This window comes from Falco biarmicus, chromosome 5 (assembly GCF_023638135.1).
Source record: "Falco biarmicus isolate bFalBia1 chromosome 5, bFalBia1.pri, whole genome shotgun sequence".
NCBI classification, from domain to species: Eukaryota; Metazoa; Chordata; class Aves; order Falconiformes; family Falconidae; genus Falco; species Falco biarmicus.
The window spans coordinates 65,777,297-65,798,141 of record NC_079292.1 but is presented as its reverse complement, the minus strand read 5'-3'; the positions used below and the strand labels follow the sequence as shown (position 1 = coordinate 65,798,141).

At 43.3% G+C, this 20,845-nt stretch overlaps 1 protein-coding gene across 2 annotated transcripts in view; it reads right to left on the bottom strand.

Moving 5' to 3' along the window:
- Positions 1–20,845, bottom strand: part of FAM180A (family with sequence similarity 180 member A) — an 85,359-nt gene that overhangs the window by 18,886 nt on the left and 45,628 nt on the right. Inside the window, exon 1 of one of the 2 annotated variants that reach the window (XM_056341382.1) lies at positions 9,254–9,690. The exons of the other annotated variant lie outside the window; for it this stretch is intronic. Within the exon in view, the coding sequence (XP_056197357.1) occupies positions 9,254–9,329 (76 nt within the window). The 5' untranslated portion in view covers positions 9,330–9,690. Of the gene's footprint in view, positions 1–9,253; positions 9,691–20,845 lie in introns of those variants that run through there. 2 annotated transcript variants of the gene reach the window in all.

Here is a 20,845-nt window from a genome sequence, read left to right as displayed (position 1 = left end):
CATTTTTACCTCTAGCTTCTTCTCTGTTCTTTCCCAACACCTCTGCCTTTTGCCTTCACTGCTCATCTCCCTCTCTGTGGCTCAAATAAACCCTGTCAGATTAGAAAGTCTGTACTCTTTTCAAGACAGCGACCAGAAGCATTGGCTCCATTTGGGGCATGCCACCACCTGCCAAATAGATGGAGATGATGAAATCCTGATGCTCTGGCTAGCAGCAGATGTGCACATCCAGTCCAGTGCAGTTTACTCTCTTCAATATTAGGCAAAACTCCTCCAGCGCCATGGCAGGGGGTGGAGGGGGTCACACAGGCACTGCAGAAGACCTTGTGCATTTGGGTCTCTAACATCAGACTGCAGCATAGCATTGCCCTTCCACTGTCCCATTTCCTGCCAAATAACTTCTGAGCTTTGAACAACTTATTTTTCCCTTTCTCAGCAACTTTTTTTCAGCTACCCACCTGGCTCCTCCTAAGTGGAGAGAGACTCAGTGAGTTCAGAGCTTGGCTCCTGGCTGGTGACCTGTTTCCCTGTGGCTGGGGAGGAATTTCCAGAGGATGAGTGGTATGCGTGTTGATCTCAGGGGAACTGGGGAGCTGCCAAACCTAACTGGCAAACTGGGCCAGGAAAGGCCCCACATGCGCTTTCACCAGAAGAAAGGAATGTTTGTGGAAACTGGGAATAGTGGAGCTTATTTAACTCTGTTCCTCTCCTCCCCACATTCACCTTAGTCTCAAGCTCACCATTGAGGTCACCCTGCCACCGTGATAGCAAGACAAGAGGAGCCAGGTTATTACTGCAGCATGGAGTATCTCAGGGGATATAAAAACAGTTACTGGCTAAGGTTTAGCCACTGAGTAGCAAAGGAGCGCTGTGGCTTCTGGTGCACTCAGGCTGGTTTAATGTCTCTGAATAAGAAAGTATTCTGTGGGAGACATATCATAAAGCTGCCATAGCAACAGCCAAATAAACCAGGATTTTAGGGTAATGAGAGACAAAGGCACAGTAGAGGCATACAGGATCCCTTCCTTGGCTTGCTTTCTTTCCAGTGGGAGAGAAACCCTCATCTGTTACTGTCCCCTTGGGGACTTCTATTTGTCTTCCTGCAAGTGTTATTTGCAGCTTATTCTCAAGGTGGCATTTTTTGTCCTTGTTATGATTCTTTGGTGTGTTTCATCCTCTGCTTCCCACCATCAGCTATCCATGTAGTGACCTGTAGCAGCTTCATTCATGGCAGTGCCATTTTGTTGAAAAACACTTTTATATGTGTTTCAGTTGGAAGATTTTAACAATCAGGGTTACTACAGGAAACCAGATTCCAGATAGTGACTGAGATTGTGTCCACACTCCTGAGAAGGCAAAACTCCCATTGACTTCAGTGGTGACGGTCTGCACACTTCAATGCTTTTAAAGCTAAAGCAGGAAGCAGACTGGTTTGCCCACTTCAAGACACTCACACAGCTCCTAGTTTTGCTCCAACTGGGTCCATGAACCCAGCTAGCTTCTCTGCATTTTGGGTGGACTCAGCTCCCTTTAGCAGAGCCACTGGGGTGCAGAGGGAGAGTGCACAGCTTTGCAGAGCCCCAGTTCAAGGTGGATGCAGGCTGTGCACATGGGCAAATAGCGGTGTTCGTCTTCAGCACCCCAGGCCAGGCCTATGGGTCCTGCCCTGCCTTGAACCCGAGCACAGGCACTGCATGTAAAGTTAATTGCTCCACCACTCAGTGCTTTACCTCAGCAATTTACATCTTGCCTGTCATTATTGGAGTAGTCAGAACCTCCGTGGCTTGATGATGTTCATTAAGACCTGCTGACTTTCCTTTCAGTGACGTTGTACTATTCAGTGCTTCTGACAGGATTTCTTCTGCCTGAGAAGTCATTACGCTCCTGCCTAATCTGGCATGATCCACGCCCAGAAAACAAGAAAAGCAATTTATGCTTCAGAAAGAGAATTTAAAAAAAAAAAAAAAAAAGATCACCACTATTAACAACATACAGGACTATACACACACACACACAGTCATACTGAAGAGATGGGCAAATGATGTAATTACTCTGTGCCTCAAGATAAAAAGGGATGCTAATGTTTCTTCTCCTTAATTACACTGAAATTTCTTCGGAAAAGGAAAGATATTTTTTTTTACTCTTTGTGTTTGCATAATGCCAGGTACCAGAGGGGTTTCTGGACACAGCAGTCGAGTACAAGATACTTAGGATGGAACTCACAGAATGCTCTACAGTCTTTGCTTGTGTACATGAGTTATTTCATTCATAACTGAGCGTCTTCACCTATGGAAGGGAACGTTGCCTTAACAGCATGCATTAAGAGCAGTGAGGCAGTTGTTAAAGGTAAGACCTATTTCCATGTGAAAGTGTAAAGAGGGATTTGAATGGTAGGAGCTGCTTCTGAGCTGGACTTTGGGGCATGAGGACCCTTGTGCAAACTGATCTGGAACCCATGACAGTTCTATACCTGGGACTGAGGCAAATAGAAGTGACATTACAGTGCACAGGAATCCTAAAAAAACTGACCAAAGTAGCAACAAATGTCTTACTGAGTTGCCAGTCCTCAGCACTGGGATGGAAGTGGGTTCGCTGAGAAGATTCTACTGGTGCCACTTTCAGTTCACAGTTCTCACTTAGTCTAGCACATAGGAAAGAGAAAACAGCTTTACCTCATGTGTCTTCCTCTTGCTGCTTACCCAGATTTCCTCAGAATTGTCTAGCTCCTTTCTCTTTTAAAATTTTGATTCTGCCTACCAGTTTATGACTGTAAGCCTTAGTCATTTTTGGCTGCTTCCTGTGGTGAGAAGAACCTCAGAATCACTTAGATCCCTCCTTGCTAACAGCATGACTGCCTTTATAGAGTACAATATCCATCTGTGATCTAAACTAAAATGTGGAAACTTCTGTAATCTATCCTCCCTCTGATCTCATCACAGTTTAACATCATTGCCCTAGAAGAGATTAGAAACCTTGATTTTTTTTAAGCATCCTTTGTAGGTCTTTCAGGTATCCACTGTGAATTCTGATTCAGGGATCATCCTCCATGCAGATTAAATTAACTAAGTCTGCCCCGAAAGGAGTATTTGAGGAATCAGGGCATGCTAGAATGGATTTTGATAACAGCTGCAGCCCTACCCTACTGGATATTTATCCTGTGCAGGTGAAATCCATTCAGTGACCGTTATTTTCTAGCTACCTTTTGCAATACCAAGCAGCTTTCCCAGGTACCAATAACTAATCCCTCTTCAGCCTCTTCTTCGGTCCTCTCTCTGCTCTTCCTGCAATAGCGTTTTGTTTAATAGTTTCAGACTGCCACTACAGCTGATTGCCCAAGGGATCTGCCACAAGGACAGGAAGGCCACATCTGTGCTGCACAGCAAAGCAGAGGGCGGAGATGCCAGAGCCAGAAGCGGTGTATCAGTGTGGCACTGGGTCCAGCCAGGTGATCCCTGTTGAAAGGCAGAGCTCATTCCCTTGGGCACATGCTGTGCACGTGACTATCAGCCTGCTGGGACACCAGCAAGTCCCTGCCTTGTCCTGTGACATGCAAAGCAGGCAAATTGCCTTTGCCCTGGGTCTGTGATCTCAGCTTCACACACAGTTGTGCCATACAAATATCTCAGTTGCCTCCTCAGTTCATTAATTCTCAAATATTTTCCACATCTGCTTGAAAACATATTTTTGCCTTTATTTTTTTCTGATTTCTTAAAAGCCAGAAAATATTCTTCTAATGCCTCTTTCCTACTACTTACAATGTAGGAAAATTTGTTTCTTAAGGATCTGTGTTTAGGTCTGTGATGTACATTTATACTCATCATTTATACTTTGCTCTTTGCAAAGGAATTCAGGAAGTAAAAGCACAGGTATATAAATTGTCTTCTTCAGGTCATACAGCTGCAAAGCTAATTCATAGAATCATTTAGGTTGGAAAAGACCTTTAAGATCAAGTCCAATTGTTAACCCAGGGCTGTCAAGTCCACCACTAAACCATGTCCCTAAGCACCACATTTATACATTTTACATTTTATACATATACATATACATTTTAACACATTTTTGTACACTTCTGGTGATTCCACCACCTCCCTGGCCAGCCTGTTCCAATTCTTCAACACCCTTTCAGTGAAGAAATTATCCCTGATATCCAATCAACACCTACCCTGGCACAACCTGAGGCCATTTCCTCTCGTCCCGTTGCTTGTTACTTAGGAGATGAGACCTACCCCCCACCTGTCTACAACCCCCTTCTAGGTAGCTGTAGCAAGGGATAAAGTTCCAGTTGCCACCCCCCCCGAGCCTTCTTTTCTCCAGGCTAAACAGCCCCAGTTCCCTCAGATGGTCCTATAAGCCTTGTGCTCCAGACCCTTCACCAGCTCTGTTGCCTGTCTCTGGACACGCTCCAGCACCTCAGCGTCCCTCTTGCAGTGCCCAAAACTGAGCACAGCGTTTGACGTGCAGCCTCACCAGTGCCAACTGTCACTTCCCTTGTCCTGCTGGCCATACTACTTCTGGTACAAGCCAAGATGCTGTTTGCCTTCTTGGCCACCTGGGCACACTGCTGGCTCACATTCAGTTGGCCATCAGCCAGCACCCCCAGGTCCTTTTCCTCCAGGCAGCTTTCCAGCCACTCTGCCCCAAGCCTGTAGCATTGCAAGGAGTTGTTGTGACCCAAGTGCAGGACCTGACACCAAGCCATGTTGAACCTCACACAATTGGCCTGAATTCCTCTGAATTTCAGTCTCAGGCTACCCTTCAGGCAGTGCCTTCCTCTCTTATAGGTGCACTTGTGGTACTTGGTGTGGTAATAACTTACATCAGGCAAATAAATCCCCATACCAGGATACTCCAGCCTACAAGCATGCATTCCTAGGAACTGGTACAGACTTATGGAACAGGCTTGGGGTGGGTGGAAAAGACCTCTGCAGCAGATTGATCAAGCCTTTTGGAGCTCCGGTGGAGTCACTGGAATGGATCCAACAAGCATGGAAGTTGGTGCAGTAGAGGCAATTTTCCAAGTGATCATGTGGGAGCCAGAAAAAAGGGAAATATTACATTTTCTGAATAAGAAGAAATGTTCTTTACACAGCCAGGCTTAGACAGGTTTGGCTCAGTTTCATAACATTTCATATCTTTCATTGGTTTATGTGCACTACATATTAAGAATTGGATAAAAATGGCTTTATGGAAATTAAATAAATGTTGCATTTTAAAAAGTTCTTGTGGCCACTCCAGATGATTTAATTACTTTTTACCCTTGGACCAGACCTTTGGAAACCTCAGCATGTCTTAAATAAACCAAACCCATAACCTGGCATACTCAAAGCCTGCTGGGCAAATATGTGTGCATGTGTTTGACCGTTTGTGTTGTAATTCCATGTGTCGATCAGGCCTCATTCTCTTTGCTTGTGCTATCCAAGACAAAAATGTCACATAGGTGTTACTGTCAGCAGTGGAAACCCAGAAGTTGCTCAAGAAGGGAGTGCCTGGCTGTAAGGATGCAATATGAAATGCAGGGAAAGAGAGGCAAATTAGGTCAAAATGTGTGCGGATGCAGTGCATGCCCTAATCACCAAGGCACTCATCTTTCGCCCACACAGCAAGATCATCGGCAGTCTGGTACGTAGCAAATGATCGGAGTATAGAATATGTTAAGCATTGCTTCCTCATAAAAGGACTGTCTAGCCTTCTAGCAACAGCTAGTCTCTCTCTTTTACATTGTTTTCCCTCTCCTGGCACTGAAGAGCTGCCAGCCTGCTGTAGCTAAGCCCACAAGCAGAAGAACCATGCAAAAGTTGCTCATGTAGCAGCTGCTCCATCAAACTCACAAACTCAGTTGCCACAACACTAGAGCAAATACTCAAAGTTTGTACTGTTGTGGGGAAATCAAGGAGGATGGGCCTTCTGTTCTTCCAAGTAATTCCTTCTGCTGAAAGCCTCTAAGGAGAACAAACTGTTCCCCTGATGTTATGGAACAACCATTTGACTTTCACCAAGCACTAGAGACTGAGTACAAAATAATACATTAGACCAGATAGATCTGGATGCAACTGTGATACTGCTTTTAATGTCTGGAAAGCACAGCACAGCTATTTCCCAAAATCATGGAACCTCAGTAGTTCATTCCCTGAACAAGTGAACACCTGTGTAGCAAGCATGCTACTGTCTGTGTGTTGTTTATTTGAATCAGGAAGCCCTTACAACAAATAAACTACAGCCAGCTGAGATAAAACGTGTTAGCAAGGATTGCCTTCGAGTTTCTCCTCGGGGAACAGGCAATTCTTATAACGCACATTCTGCTTTCCAATGTGTTGGCACTGATCAGAACAGTTTGATGAAAGCAACTGGGTGGCAAGAAGTGACACTGTCTCTGGTTACCACAGCTGTATAGTTTTTTTGTTTATTTTTGTCATTAAAGAATAGGATTTGTTCCTTGGTTTCTCTGGCAAACACACCTCTTAAGATCTGGAATTTTTATTTGGGACCTTGAGAAATGAAGGACCCACTTCTACTATTGCATAGAGAATACCACTCAGAGAGACCTAATGTTACCTTTTCTCTCTAGACAGGCACTTCACAAAATCTAACAGAGTAATATTGTACAGCTAAGCCTACAAGAGGCTCAAGAAGAAAACCTGAGATGATGACAAGCAAAATATTTCATCACCACTCAGGATCTTTTCTGTATTATTCTGAACATGGCCATCCTAGGTAGCAAGCTTTGCCTGTGACTTCTGGACCAATGTCTGCAGCTGGATCTAGGCAGGCTGAGCAGTGTGTGATTTTTATTGCAAATGGGTGACGGAGTTAAAAAAGGAAAGAAAATGCACTCAGTTTTTCTGCCAGAAATCTTTTTTTCTCTCCCGCCCCCCGCCCCAGCCCCCCATTCTTTGATGCTAGTAAAAGCAAAGGGAAAAGGGAGGTGGCAGTCTGGAGTTCCCACTCACCAGTCAGCACAAGTGACTTTACTCCCATCTGACTTTTTCATTGAGCCAAAGCTTAAATACTTGGTTACAAGGGTTGGGCTTGCAAGGCTGCCCCAGTGCTCCCTAGCGGAAAAACAGTAAAAGCTAGACCTTGTTTTATCCAATATTGACTGTTCATTTCTATTGCAAATAACTGTTGATAAATAAAGCAGAACCCTTTGTTCTACTATTTTGTAAACAATCTGGACTACTAGTCAACATGGAAATGATATGCAGATCTGTCTTTCACTTCCATCAGACCAGATGCTGATCTGTCTTTGCTTTTCCATTGCAAAACTCAGATCAGCAGTTGGACAAGACCTAAATTACTGAGGTTTAACCCAGGCAAGGCTCAGTTGTCATTTGTGGAGGGAGGGAAGAGCTCTGAGTGTGCAGAAGGGTGTGTCATGTCTCGGTACTCAAGTTTCCTCTTCGGTTTCTAAGCAATTAAAAAATTAGGACAGTGCTTTGGCCCTCTACATACTGCAGATTAGGATGGGATTGGTTAGGTTGACACACAGATAGCTTAGGGGAGTGGAGGTTCTCTGAAGCTATTGTTGAAGGAGTCATGCCTCTGAAACATATTTGGAGCTAAACAGTCCCAGCAGCTGTGGAGAAGAAATTTGGTTTCCTCCTCAGCAGATGTCTGTATACAATATTTGTGAGAACTGAACTCCTTATCACAACAGGGGATGAATCTTCTCTTCCCTCTGAAGTCTCCAAAAGCAAGCTCTAGAGCTTTCACCTTGAAAACAACCTACTTTCCTAAAAGGCACAACAGAATTCTGATGTTTTCCTTTAAATATTCATGGTGATTAAAATTGGATTTTAATAGTTGCATGAATTCTTTTTAGGAATGTGGTTGTGGTGTTGTCTAATTAAAATCAGTGTGTAAGCAAAAGTGAAGAACATCCTTAAATTACAGAGTGATTATTCCATGGAAATGAACCCCTTTCTTTTCATTTTTCTTTTTTTTTTACATTTCATAGGTAAGGTGACTTCATTCTTCCCAAAGGTAGGGTTGGGTTTTTTTCATATATGCAGATCTAGTTCTGATTTCCTCACCTTTTTATGCATCATCCCTGGAAAGACAAACTCTTATCTACACAATTAAAGGATTTTATGATGCCAGTCGGTGTCACTACCTCTATTACACAGTAAGTAAGAGAAAAGTTAGGTACATGCAGGTATAATGACCATCCACTATCATCCAAGAGGCTGATGGAAAAGCTGCAGAAAGAACCTGCCATTCTGAGACCCAGGTCCATGCCCTGTCCGTGAGCCCCCACTAACTGTAAGGAATAACTGAGCATTCACACAGCCTTAGCAGAACTGCACAGCTCTTCATTCCTTCGCTCAGCCATTGCCTCCCCTACAAAATCAAAACAAAACCTAAATAGCAGACTAGAAAGGAACCAGCTATAATGAGGAAAACATGGGAGATTGGGGTGCAGAGTGGGGCATCTGAATGCTTGGTTTTCTAACAGACTCTGGTTCCATTAATTCTGTGAATTTCAAAATCAGAACCAAAGAAATCTTTTGGGAGGTGTTTCCTTTCTCCACTTCCAGCAGCTACTGAACCCGTGCCAAATACCAGAGGAGAGAATAAAACAAAAAAGGGAAAGGACATCATCACTAGCTTTTAAGGAAGCATCTCATATGCAATCCAATAGCCCCAAACCATTTCATGTGTTACTGTCACACACTTGAATACCAATATGTCACAACTCTATATTGTTGTATTGGCAGCTGAAGCGTAAAACACCGCAGAGAGCTTTCTCTATGTTGTATGTGCTAGTCTGTCAGGGCAGAGTGGCAGGCATTCCTAGGCACCTTGCACAATTCATTGTTGTGTTTACTATTGCCAGGTATCTGCCCGGTGGAGCAGAAGATTATGTCACGTCACCTGTGACTGCAAAGGCTTTTGCTTTAAGGTTCCATGACCTATAATTGTTGTTAATGCAGGAGAAAAAGGAGAAGGAGAGAGAAAGGAACAAAATGAGAAAAGAATGGAGTTTTGGTTCTTGGGATATTTATATATATATATATTTGATTATAATAGAATACATATATCATTTTACCTTTATGCACTTATGCATGTGTATTTTTCTATTTGTCTATATAATTATTTAGCTGACCTATTTAATGGAGAAAAAGAATTCCAGAGTTGGGAGGGAAATATTGTATATAAATATATATGTATATATAGGTATAATGGAACATAATTTCAGACCAGATCTACAAACTCAAGGTTTTCTCTTAAATAATTTTTCATGTTTAAATCTTACCTCTGCTCCATCTGTGGGTCACAGTGGCATGAGCACTGTAATAGAACAGCAGCAGCAGCAAAGTCTTCCAAAGCATCTTTCTCTTTAAAATACGTATGTCTAGCTGTATAGCTGATTTTTAATTTCCTACCTCCTTTCTTTTCAGGAATAAATAAATGGCTTTTCCTTTCCCCCTCCCCCTTTGAAGGAGAACCTGTCTGTTCTTCTGAGTACAGCTGAAGTCAGTGTGCAGCTCCTCTCTCAAACCAAGTCTCCTCGGGATCAGGAAACTTACTTTCACAGACAGACTTTGTTTTTATCCACATCTGGAATGACTCATGGGGCATGTGAGTTTGCTGGCAACTGTGTGAATAAATATCATTACATTTTTGTAGCTGAGTTTCATTTCTTATATGGGCCAGTTGGAATTTATTTTTGTCCAATAAACAGCCACAAGTAACTTCATTAAAGGATCCTAGCTCTGTAGCTACTGCTCTGCAACGCAGGGGGCTATATGCTAACCTGTGTCTAAGGCGAAACCCTCCTCTGGAATGATGTACAGCTGCCCTTGGATGCTTAAGCCAGGGAGAGGGGCATGTGATCTGCAAGAACATTTTGCTACTGTGATTCATATAATCATTCCTTTATTAAGAACATATAATGCTGCGCTTAGACTTCAGTTCTGCAAGGCAAGTCCTGGCCTTTTCCTCCGTTTGGCCAGTGCAGAGAACAGGAGGATCCAAATCCTTAACTGGCTCTTCTCAACGGTACTATGGGGAATGCGAAGAAATCCTAAGGACAATCTACAGTAACCAGGATGAATGCGGAGAGGTAATGCTGAACAAAAAGGCTGCTGATAGACTTCTCCTTGCTGACACTTGCCCCAGGGAAGACAACACTGGAAGCCTTTATCCCAGAGCGACCTGGCATGGAGGAATCTGCAGGTATGTACTGTCCCTGGCACAGTTTCAACAGCCGCAGCAGGGTGTGCTTTGTGGGAATACAGCGCTGGATTAGCAGCAGGTTGCTGTATGTTGGAACAGACCGATGAAATATAGGAACACAAGAAGTATTTAGCAGAATCAAGCAATAGGAGATACTCCATTTGGCTCCTAGAAGTGAATCTAGTCTTTTATTTTCTATCTGAGTGTAAGCCAGGAACAAATCCACAGACATCTATGAATTTACACTGGTGTAAAACTGGCACTTAAGAAAGGACACTCCAGCTCAGAAGGTATAAATAGAAGAATTAAGGGAAAAGACCAAGAGCTGGCATGACAGAGGGCACTATGGCTCAGGATTAATAAGCACTGGCAGGAAGGCATGGAGAAAACCTGTTCAACTCCTGTATGCCTCATGCCAATGTCTGGCCTCAACCTCAGTCCCCTCATTCTTCTCTGTCCCAGCTTCAAGTAACACCAGCTGTAAAGGGAAGGAGGAGGGTCAAATAAGGTTGTCTTTCTTAAGGCGACTCCACTTCTTTTCCTACATGTACAGATTTTCCAGTGCTCAGACTGCCACAGGTTACTCCCACATGAACAGCACATGAATGTAAGACAGTATTTTACATGCCAAGGAGATGACAAAATGTGTAACTCAAGCAAAGGGTGGCTAACTAACTCTCTTGCTGTATACTCTTCTTGTTACCATACATATTAGGGATGGATCTGAATGCAAGGTTAAAGCTAGACGTGGGCTCACTCAAATGTATTTGTGAAGAAATTATAGAGCTGGAGCGAACTAGTTTTGTGTTCCCTAGAGAAGGGGAGAGAGAAAGAGAGATGCTGCAAGAGGATGATTATTCCTACTTAGCTCAGTCACTTATGACAGGATGAGTTGTTTTCTGGAGAAGGTGGATCCAGTCATCAGCATGGCCAATTCTGAGATGATGTGCATCAAGATGATTTGCATCAAGAAGGTGCAAGTTGCACCGTAGTACGGGGATAATGATCTGTCAACCACTGAGGAAAAACCGTTGTTTTATAACTAATACTGGAAAGACTTCAACCAGTAGGGAGAACTTGAGGAAGTACACTTTGATTTAGTAAACCACCTGAGTGAAAGCCCTTTAACAAGCAACCACAGTGGGTATAGAAGGCTTCATTAAGTTAATTGCATCAGCCTAGCTACCCAGCTTGATCACTTTAATGTCAGCAGGGTCTGTGAATGAGATGTTTCAAAGTCAGGTAGACAAGGGAGAAGCAGCACTTAGGAAGCATGTCGCAGGCTTGAGAAATGAAAGAAAATTATGAGCAACCTGAAGATCTTGTGGGGTAACGAAGGAACACATTTTCATTGTTATTTGGGGAGAGGGCATGGAAACTCTTCTGAGGTGCTGTATCATTTAATTGTTTACATCTAAGGAAACAGCAGCTGATAAAAGAGGATGAAGGAGGCCAGAAGGGCTCTGCCCTCTCTGAACCAGAAATAGAACAACTTTGCAGAAAGAGCCCTGCAAAATGGCTCTGTCTCCTGGCTGCCAGCAACAGACACTTCCTTTGCTTGTTCTTTGTCACTGCTTAATATATCCATCCTAGAAAGGGAGGAGAATACCAGGAATTTCCTTCCTTAATCTGCGCCTCTGCCACCAGCCTCCGGAGCAAGCATCCTAGCAGCAACAGAGGAAGAGTTGCTGAGAGAGACAGAAGAGATGTGTGATAAGACTGGCATACAGGTCAAAGGGATATAAGAGTATGAAATGATCGCTGTTCTCTCCATTTTCAGACCCTGGAGATGTTGCTCTGAAGCTACATTATATGTGATATATTTTATTATTTTTATTTATTTCTCCTTAATCTGAGTCTGACTACAGAATTCTCTTTAGCAGCCTTTTCCTTATCTAAGCTCAAATACAAATGCTCCCCATCTGTGGTTCAAAGCCCCACTCCTCAGTGCAGTCTTCAGTCATCCCGTCTTTGACTGCCTCCTTGTGTGTACCACAACTGTAGGGCAAATTTGACTTTAAGACTTTGAATGATGTACTCATATATATTTTCTTACAGGAAATGCAGCTGCAAATATAACAGATCCATGTAAAATAAATAATGCTTTCCCTGTAGCATCTCCTTAAGAAGTGTAAACGCCCCTTTCCCCCTCTTAAAACTGTAGGTGGTTTTTTTTCTCCCATATGGATTTATATACAGGCAGAGTCATACCCTCCATATTAAAAAGCCTTCCAGATTAAGCCAAGAAATAAATCTCTTAGGCATGCTCAGGGCACTTCAATTATATAGTTTCTATTCATCTCATGACTATATTTTATTAGATAGTTGCTCAATTTCAGCTCAAGACAAATTCTGCCTGTGCTGGAGGTTTGAATCTCTGCAACTATAATGATAGCTGAAGCAGGGTAGAAATCGTCTGTATTTATAAATAATAAACACTCCTAGATTGCTTTGGAAGTATCAAGCAGAGGAGCTTTACAGTGAAGAATTCATCCTGAATATATGTCCGGTAGGAGAGGGTGCCATGCTGTTGAAGCCAGGACGCTGAGAGCTGGTCTGCCGGCTGGTCAATATTCAGGTCTTAAGCCGGTGTAGTGCTAGACAGTGTCACAGTTATGTTAAGGTGACTATTTATGTTTTTCCAGTTGTCATAAATTTGGAGATGCAAGTCCTCCAGTGCTCCTAGATCTGTGAGACCCTTCAGGCACAGAAAGACTCTGGCAGTCTGTTTGAGGTGAAAAGGGACATTTATGCAACTATCAGCAATATGACTAGATACCAAGGGAGCAGCTTTTCCATTCGATTCCTCCATCCTGATGCTGTCAGTGAGCGTCTGTACATGCTGTTACTCCCACACAGTCTTTTTAAGAAACTTGGAAATAGGGAAGGGAGAAAAGAAGTGGGTGAAGAATGGAACAGAGAAGCTGCCAGCTGCATTTTTGCAGCCCATGCAGAGTGGGAGCAGAGCTGGTTGTGGTACTCCAAAGCAGTCCTTCCTTCCCATCTCAGGTGCTGTCATGGTAAAAGGATTTCAGCAGGCTGGGAGTGTAGAAACTCTGTATTTCACAGGGGATGCTCTGGAGTGACCAGTGCTTCAGGTGAGGTGCCCTTATGTGTCTTCTTTAGTAGCTCATTGTGTGAAATAATTTATAATCTAAAAAGATAATAGAAGGAGAAACAAGGCAACAAGTGATCCAAGATGAGCAGCCTGTGGGTCTTTCAAAAAAAATAATCTCTTTTTCACTGGACAGTACCAGCTCATGGTGTTGGTTCAGCTTTGTCCTTGATGGGCTCCTGCAAACCCAAGGCAGCGTTGCAGTCTGCCCTGACACCTCAGTTGCAGTTAAGAGTCCCTTGCAAATCTTCTGTGAAACACGTATTTTTTAGATTGGCCCTGTTTCAATTAGAAAACAGAGTGTGTGTGTGAAGGAAGTTCCTCTGAACCAGAAAGTCTGTCCTGCAGCCAGAGCCCTGCCCTGCACCGTAGGCAGTGCAGCATCTTCCTGCTAGTGTGCCAGCACAGTGGAACAGCATTCATGCATGACACAGGCATTGGTCTCCTTCCCACCATTGAGACAGATAAATGGAGACATACGCACGAAGTGACTCACTCACTGAATGACTTGATGGTAGAGCTGTGGATAGAAACCAAGAGCTGTTCCATTCCTCTGCCCAAAATATAAGGCGCTGGTCTGGCACTTCAGCAGCTCACGCAGCACCAGTGCCATATACCAATAGCTTCCACAAGAAGCCAAGAAATACCCTCATAGCTAGGAGCACAAAGAGAGGAAAAAAAAAATAGCTGTAGACAAGCTGCCAGGAGAAGAAACATTGTTTTTTTCAACTCAACTATTGGCATTTGAACCTCATTATCCATAATGACTCTTGCTGGCCCCTCAGCTGAAGTTGCAGCTTCCCGCAGCAACAGTTTGGACAGCAGAATCTCACTGAGCCTGAAAGTGACAGCAGCCAGGATGAACCTTACATAGCCATACAGTGCAATGGAGTTGTAAGTTGGAAGGGACTCTGAGGCAATCTTTTAGCTGTCCTTCTGCCCCAGAGTCTCTTTGCTTCCTTGATCTAGCTGCCTGACCTCACATTCACAAGAGCACTTAGATGCTGAGCTGATACTTTACAGATCCACATTTAAATAACCAACATTTAAATCCAGCTCTGCAGATATCTGAATTCCTTGTGTGCCTAAGTTTCCCCTATGAGTCTCCTTAAAATGCTTGTATCACTGTATCTACCTTGAAAACACTGAGCCACTTACAACCTATTTCATATTTCACACAAAATAATGAGACTTGCGTTAATATTTACAAAAATATATGACTGCACAATGCCCCATCTCAAGTCCCGTGTTGCACATTTCAGTTTTTTTCCACATAATCAGGAAGCAGATGGAATATATATTTTACTCGTTGACTCCAATTGTTTGAGAAGTTGCCTGCATTCTAAAGTGTCCTGGCTCAGATCCTTTCTCTGCCTGAGGAGATGTGAATACCTACCGTAAGAGATGACTCTAAGACCTGAATTACAGGATTTTCTTGGATGGGACTTTTCAACTCATTTGCTGGATCTGTTACTATCTGTGGGTGGTAATTAAATATTTGTTGTGGCAGAGAGAAGGAACGTGAGGATGACCCTTTCACTGTGATCACAGCACTCACACATATGATGCATGTCTTACTACCTACCCATCCTTTTTATATGGAAGTAGGATACATACCATTGATACTTCATTATTCAAAGGCTCATATAAAAGATGAAAGTTCAAGTTGCCTCAGGAATAAGAGGTATTTGAATCCAGGTTCTTGGATCCTGGTCAAGTACACCAACTAATTAACTAAGAAGAGATCCTTCTCATCTTTTAGATAAAGTCAGGGGAGGATTCATGTTTGCAATGAAAACCTGAGCAGAGACAAATAACTCTCACTAGCTTCAAGTTCCAAAAAGACGCAAAATTTATTATGCCCCTTTCTCCTTGGTATTTCCTCTTGACTAGTTTAGATAATCTCTGCGTTTCAGCCTGGACTATGTGAGTCATCATCAGACATCAGGCTTTTTCCCCAGGCACTGTACAGATAGCCTAAATACTGAAACTGGGGCTGGGAATGAAGCTTAGAGTGAAGTTAAGCATGCTCACAGTTAAACCCAGCAATGCTGAGCCAGGGTGTCTCCTAAATCAAGAATTCACAAAACTGATGTGCTAGTAAGGCTGCTTTGATCAAGTGTGTGCTGCACTACATAAAATATTAAGGTTGTCACATTTTTTCCCCAAGATTTTCAAGACAATATGGAAAGACTTTTTGTTCTGATCCTCAAACATCAGTCAAGGTGGTGCTACTCACACTAAGGAAGGAGCATGGAGATACAGAAGTCAGCAGAAGCTAGCACAGAAAGTCACTTATGGGAGTCTGACTTCTTTTTCTTGTAAAATATAAACTTACAAAATACTGACTTAATTTTCCTTGTGTCTGCTAGGGGAGTTGCTGATGTAAATGATTAGAGCTACACCTACCATAGGGAAGAACTGTGCTGATTTATACCTGCCTATTAGCATGTAGTCTGTGCTGGGTAATGCAGCATAACTCTTTTAAACTTTTCAAAGATTCCGTCAGTTCTGCCTCTTTGCAACCTGTTGGCTGCCAATGTAAGCTCCAGTGGCACAAAGCCAATGCAAACACCAAGGCCATGACTTGCAGTTAAGCAACAGAAAACGGTGTTAGAAGTGCTACTGTAAGATGAGGTCTGAAACGAAGTAGACAAGAATGTTTTGTCATAAATCACTGCTAATATCATAAAGGAAGGTCAGCTATGCAGGGAATTTCCTGCTTTTCAAGCCTAGAAAGTCAATAATGACAGCAGTGAACATTCACAGGGGGAGTTTTATGATTAAATCCTCAGAACAGTAGGAAAAAAGTCTCTTCAGTAAATATAGCCACGAAATGTTAAATCCAAAGCAATACCAGAATTTGACAGCACAAAACTAAGAATAACCGATGCCATCTCCGGAGCTCAAAGAAACACCAAATTATAAACATAAGCTCATTACCACAAGTTATTACCAAGCACAGCCAGACCAGAGCCTTCTACAGATTTTATGGCTTACTTTAGACTGTAGATTCATCAGTTTGTTGAAATTGTGGATGGAAATTGTCCTGGGGTAAAGAGAGAGGCAAAGGCTCTGCCTAATAATTATGAAATTGAGAGATTAGAGACACAGTAAAGATGGATTATGTGGTGATAGTATTAGAGGCTGGGTGTAATGCAGTGGCATTACATAAAGAGTCAAATGGGAATGGGATGAGGCTTGATCATACAAAGAGGATGACAGAAGAGTGGTGGGATTAAAAATGAGTGCCAGATGCAGATGAGGTTATGGCATCAGCATAAAGGCACAGGGAATGAACAGAGATGGACTCTTTTTTTAAAAGGCCTGATGTAAAACTTGAACCAATGGGAAGCACAACATGAAAGTTAGATCCCAGTTGTTCCTGCTCTGAATACTTCTTCCACCTACTGCTTCTTCCAGTTAACACACTGACTTTCCCACTCGTTTACTCCAGTGTAGCACTGATGGGGTTTTTCAAGGGAGTGTGGATAATTTAAAACAGGAGTGAGATGAGAGGACAACTCAACCTATTCCCCCCAGACAGAAGCTGAAGAGTGGTCCAGCTCTTCCTTTCTCCTTGAGCAGCCATGTAAGGAAAGCAATGAGAGATGCAACAGGTGACCTGCAAAGCATAGTCTGAGCCTTAAGATATCCTAGTCTGCAGACTGATCATTCCTCTCTGCAAAATGAGTATTCTCCACCCCATCAAGCTTGTTTACACTGAAAAATAACAAAACAATTGCATTTCTTCTTCAAAATGAAATCCTGCTAGTTTCTAGTTGCCTAAATAAGCCCCTTACACCAGCTTGCAAGTAGCGATGATACAGGGAGCCAAGACATCCTCAAAAACTGGGAGGCTTAATGTGTGCCCGACCCTTCAGATCCACTGAGAATGTACAGGTCTTCACAGATGTAAGACTTACTTTTCCATGCTACCAGTATGCTTGGCTGTCAGACCTCCAAAGAAGCAATTCATAATTTTCTGAAGCAGCAAAGTTTTCCAATATGAGAACAACTTTGTGGCAAAGGTCTTTAAGAGGAATCCAGGGACCGTTCCATTCTTTTCTCTGTGTGGTGCAGGCTTCAGGCAACAGGCAAACTTTGAGTAAAACATTGACTTTTCTCTGCCTTGACTCCCTGTGTGCAGAAAAGGGAAAACAATACTGCCCTTGCCCCTCATCTGTTTATCTCTTTTGACTTTAAAACCTCTTGGCCAGAGGCTGTATGTTCCATACTAAGCACACATGAGCATTCACCTCTGTTGAGGCCCTGGGATGCTTTAGGTGTCCAATCAATCCACCAACACCGTGCCTTTGCTTATAGTGAGCCAGGAAGATGAAGGAAGAGAGAAAGCAATTATCACTTTATTTTCGTCAAAGAGGTCACATTCTGATTCAATCCCAAATGACCTAACCAACAGAGATATTTAGCACACAGCTTTGTTTAGCAGTCTTAGGAGACAAAAAAATGACCAAGTGAAAAATCCCACCTTGTTTCGGTGGTGGTGGGGTGTGAGGACACACAAGAGCAGAAGCGGATACCAGCTTCTTACTTCTCCAGGCCTTTCCTTGGTTCCCTGTTGTGAAACAGCAGCTTGATCATAAGAACCGAGACACACAGTTTTGCTGACAGCACAGAAAATAACACACAGGTTGGAGAGGAAAAGGAGGTCAGAGCCAATTAAATCTCCTAGGCTGCACAGACTGAAGTAGCAATCAATACCCTGAACACATGAAGTGTTGGATGATTGTTCATTTGTGAACCAGGATTTTTCTTGGTAAGTAGCTCTAAAGTGAACAGCACCTTAAAGCCCTAGACTTAGGTCCTCAAACTACGGCCTGCGGGCTGGGTACGGCCCCCCAGGGTCCTCAATCTGGCCCCCGGTATTTGCAGAACCCCCCTGCCCCCCCCCCCGCCCCCGCCGGGGGTTTAGGGGGGGGAACCAAGCAGCCGCAGATGACTGCCTGCCACTGCATCCGCGCGCCGGCCCCCTGGTTAAAAAGTTTGAGGACCCCTGCAATAGACTGTATCTAACACTTCAGGAGGAGAGACAACTCACTGATTTAACTACTCATGCTTATAGCTAATATCTGTCAGGGATGGTAGATTTGTTCAAGGATAAAGGAGCAAAGGTGAGTGTAAACCACAGGTAATGCCCTGGGTTCAAAAGAGCTCTCGCAGCTGCTTTAAACCATTGCAGCTTTCAAGAGGCTTTCTTCCCAGCTATGATCCCTCTCTCCTTGCTCAGGCTCACAGGGCATCCTCTTGCTTTGTGTGTATATACGTGGCAGGGCAGAGGTTGATGCAAACTTCCCAGCCATCCTGCCGGGCTCGAGGACCCGCCTGTTGCTGGGGTATGTCCTCATCCCCAGCCGGCTGCAGCTGCCCAGTGCCTCAGTGCTTGACAACCTAAAATGCTACAGTCTGGTGATGAAACTGGCCCAGGGCCTTTATAAAACTGTTTTCAGTGCTGCCAGTTTCCTAAGGAAAAAAAAACAAACCCAAAAAAAACAACCAAACAAAAAAACCCCACCAAAAAACCAAACAAACAGACTGTGTGAGTGAATAATAACGCACAACAGAGTTCCTTCTCCTCCGGAAAAATAATGGATGCATACAGCAGGCTATTCCCTTGCTGGAGAGGTCCACAACCTCTGAAGTTAATGTATATTCCAGCTAATGGGAATTGTAATCATTGGCACCAGGCCCACATTTAGCTCAGTACCAGCCCTAGCACAAGGGAGGCATTCAGAAGCAGCTCACATCCAAGGGCAGGAGAAATGAGCTGCCAATTGTGTCAGACATGTTGCCTCAGGGGAAAATCTAGCTTGTGGTGGTGCTGCCGCCTGCTACATTTCCCTGATCCCTTTCAGGACAGGCTGCCTCTCTTGTGCCTAGCACCCACAAGCCACCAAAAATTAATAGCACACTGTTCCTATTATCTGCCAAGATTTCTTGATTATGTACGGCACAGTGCACGGGTGACAACACAACCAAATTACCCTTCTCATTGCTAAGAGGGGTGTGGGCTGGTTTCTCTCTGAAATGCTCCCACTTTATTCCTTCCTCAGCTTGCCACAAAAGCTTGAAAGCAAATGTAATGGAAAAGCCAGCAAATTTCACCTCCTTTTTTTCTCCTTGAAGAACTATACATATAAGTGTATATGCATGTGTGTGTGTATGCATATGAAAGGAGGGAGTGCTGCTTAAAGCAGCTCCCTCAGCAAGAGAGAAAGCTGTCTCTTGTACTTGCAAAGCACAGTAGTAGGGAATTGCTTGCACTGCAACAACCTTACCTCTCTGACAAGTATGCACTTGTCATTCGTTGGAAGCTGTACCAGCTGCACCTTGCATCCTGGGCTGTGCTATCAGTGCCAAGAGACCAAGAGTCTAATTAGCTTGACTTGCAGCGAATCTCCAGTGAACTGATGGTACTGGCCACACTGGAGACCTAGCTCGTACCTGTAAGCTGAACAATTCACTATTGCTAAGTTGCTTCGGTGGGGCTTCAGCCATTACTGTTGTCTCCAACTGTTTCTGCCATACACAACAGTAAAAACTGTAACGGAGGCCAGACTGACCCCATTTCTTGTGTGTCACCTAAGATAAAAAAGGCAAAGTGTTTACAGATAATGATGGCTATGCTGCAAAAGAGAGGGAGAAAGAACTGTCTCCCTTTTCTAAACAGCAAAATCAATGAGATTCGGGTAATTCAGAGGTGGTAGGGAACCGCATGATAAGTGTATTTCTTCTTGGAAAACATCAGTTAAATAAAACTTAAATTTTCCAAGGTAGGGGAAAATGTGTGTACCGATTCTGGGAGGAAATGTTTCTAAATCCCAGAGGGAACTATTGGTCAAACCTGAAAGAGCACCTGGTACTCAATGGATGAATGAAATCTTACAGTTCAATGCTATAAGGTATGGAAAACTTGGATTTAAGCTCCTGTAACTTCCTTATGTGAGACAAGAACCTTATCTGTCTATTGCCTACATGAGGAGAGAGTCCTTCAGGCTCCTTCATTGTAAGCACTCTATTTCCTTCAAGCAAACCAATATTAACTGAGGCAGGGATCCCAACTTGGCCTCTCCATATGCCGTGAGCATGTTATAACCCTAGTTAATGCCGTCCTCACTCTTCTTCTTAACAACTAATTACTTACACAAAGTAAAAACACTCCAACAAAAGGATTGAAGTCAAACCTCTCTCTCTCTCTCTCTCTTTTCCTCTCTGAAAGGTGTTGGGTTTGTTTTAACATAGACAGAACATTTTTGACAATGGAAAAAATTTTGCAGGACAGGAAACCTGGTTTCCACTCAATATAAATTGTGCCCCTGTAACAGGCAGTATGATAAGCAGAACTAGGCTTCATAAACCTCATGAGGTGAGGTTTGGGTACTAAAATCCAAACCAAGAATGGCTTGGAGTTAGTACTTCTTTTAGTTGACCTCACAAAGCTCAAAAGAATTATGCAAGCAGTTGAAGAAATGGTTCCAGTTTGACTTCTCTTGGAGCCAAATCATTATGTCAGGCTCCACAGAAAGCAATGGT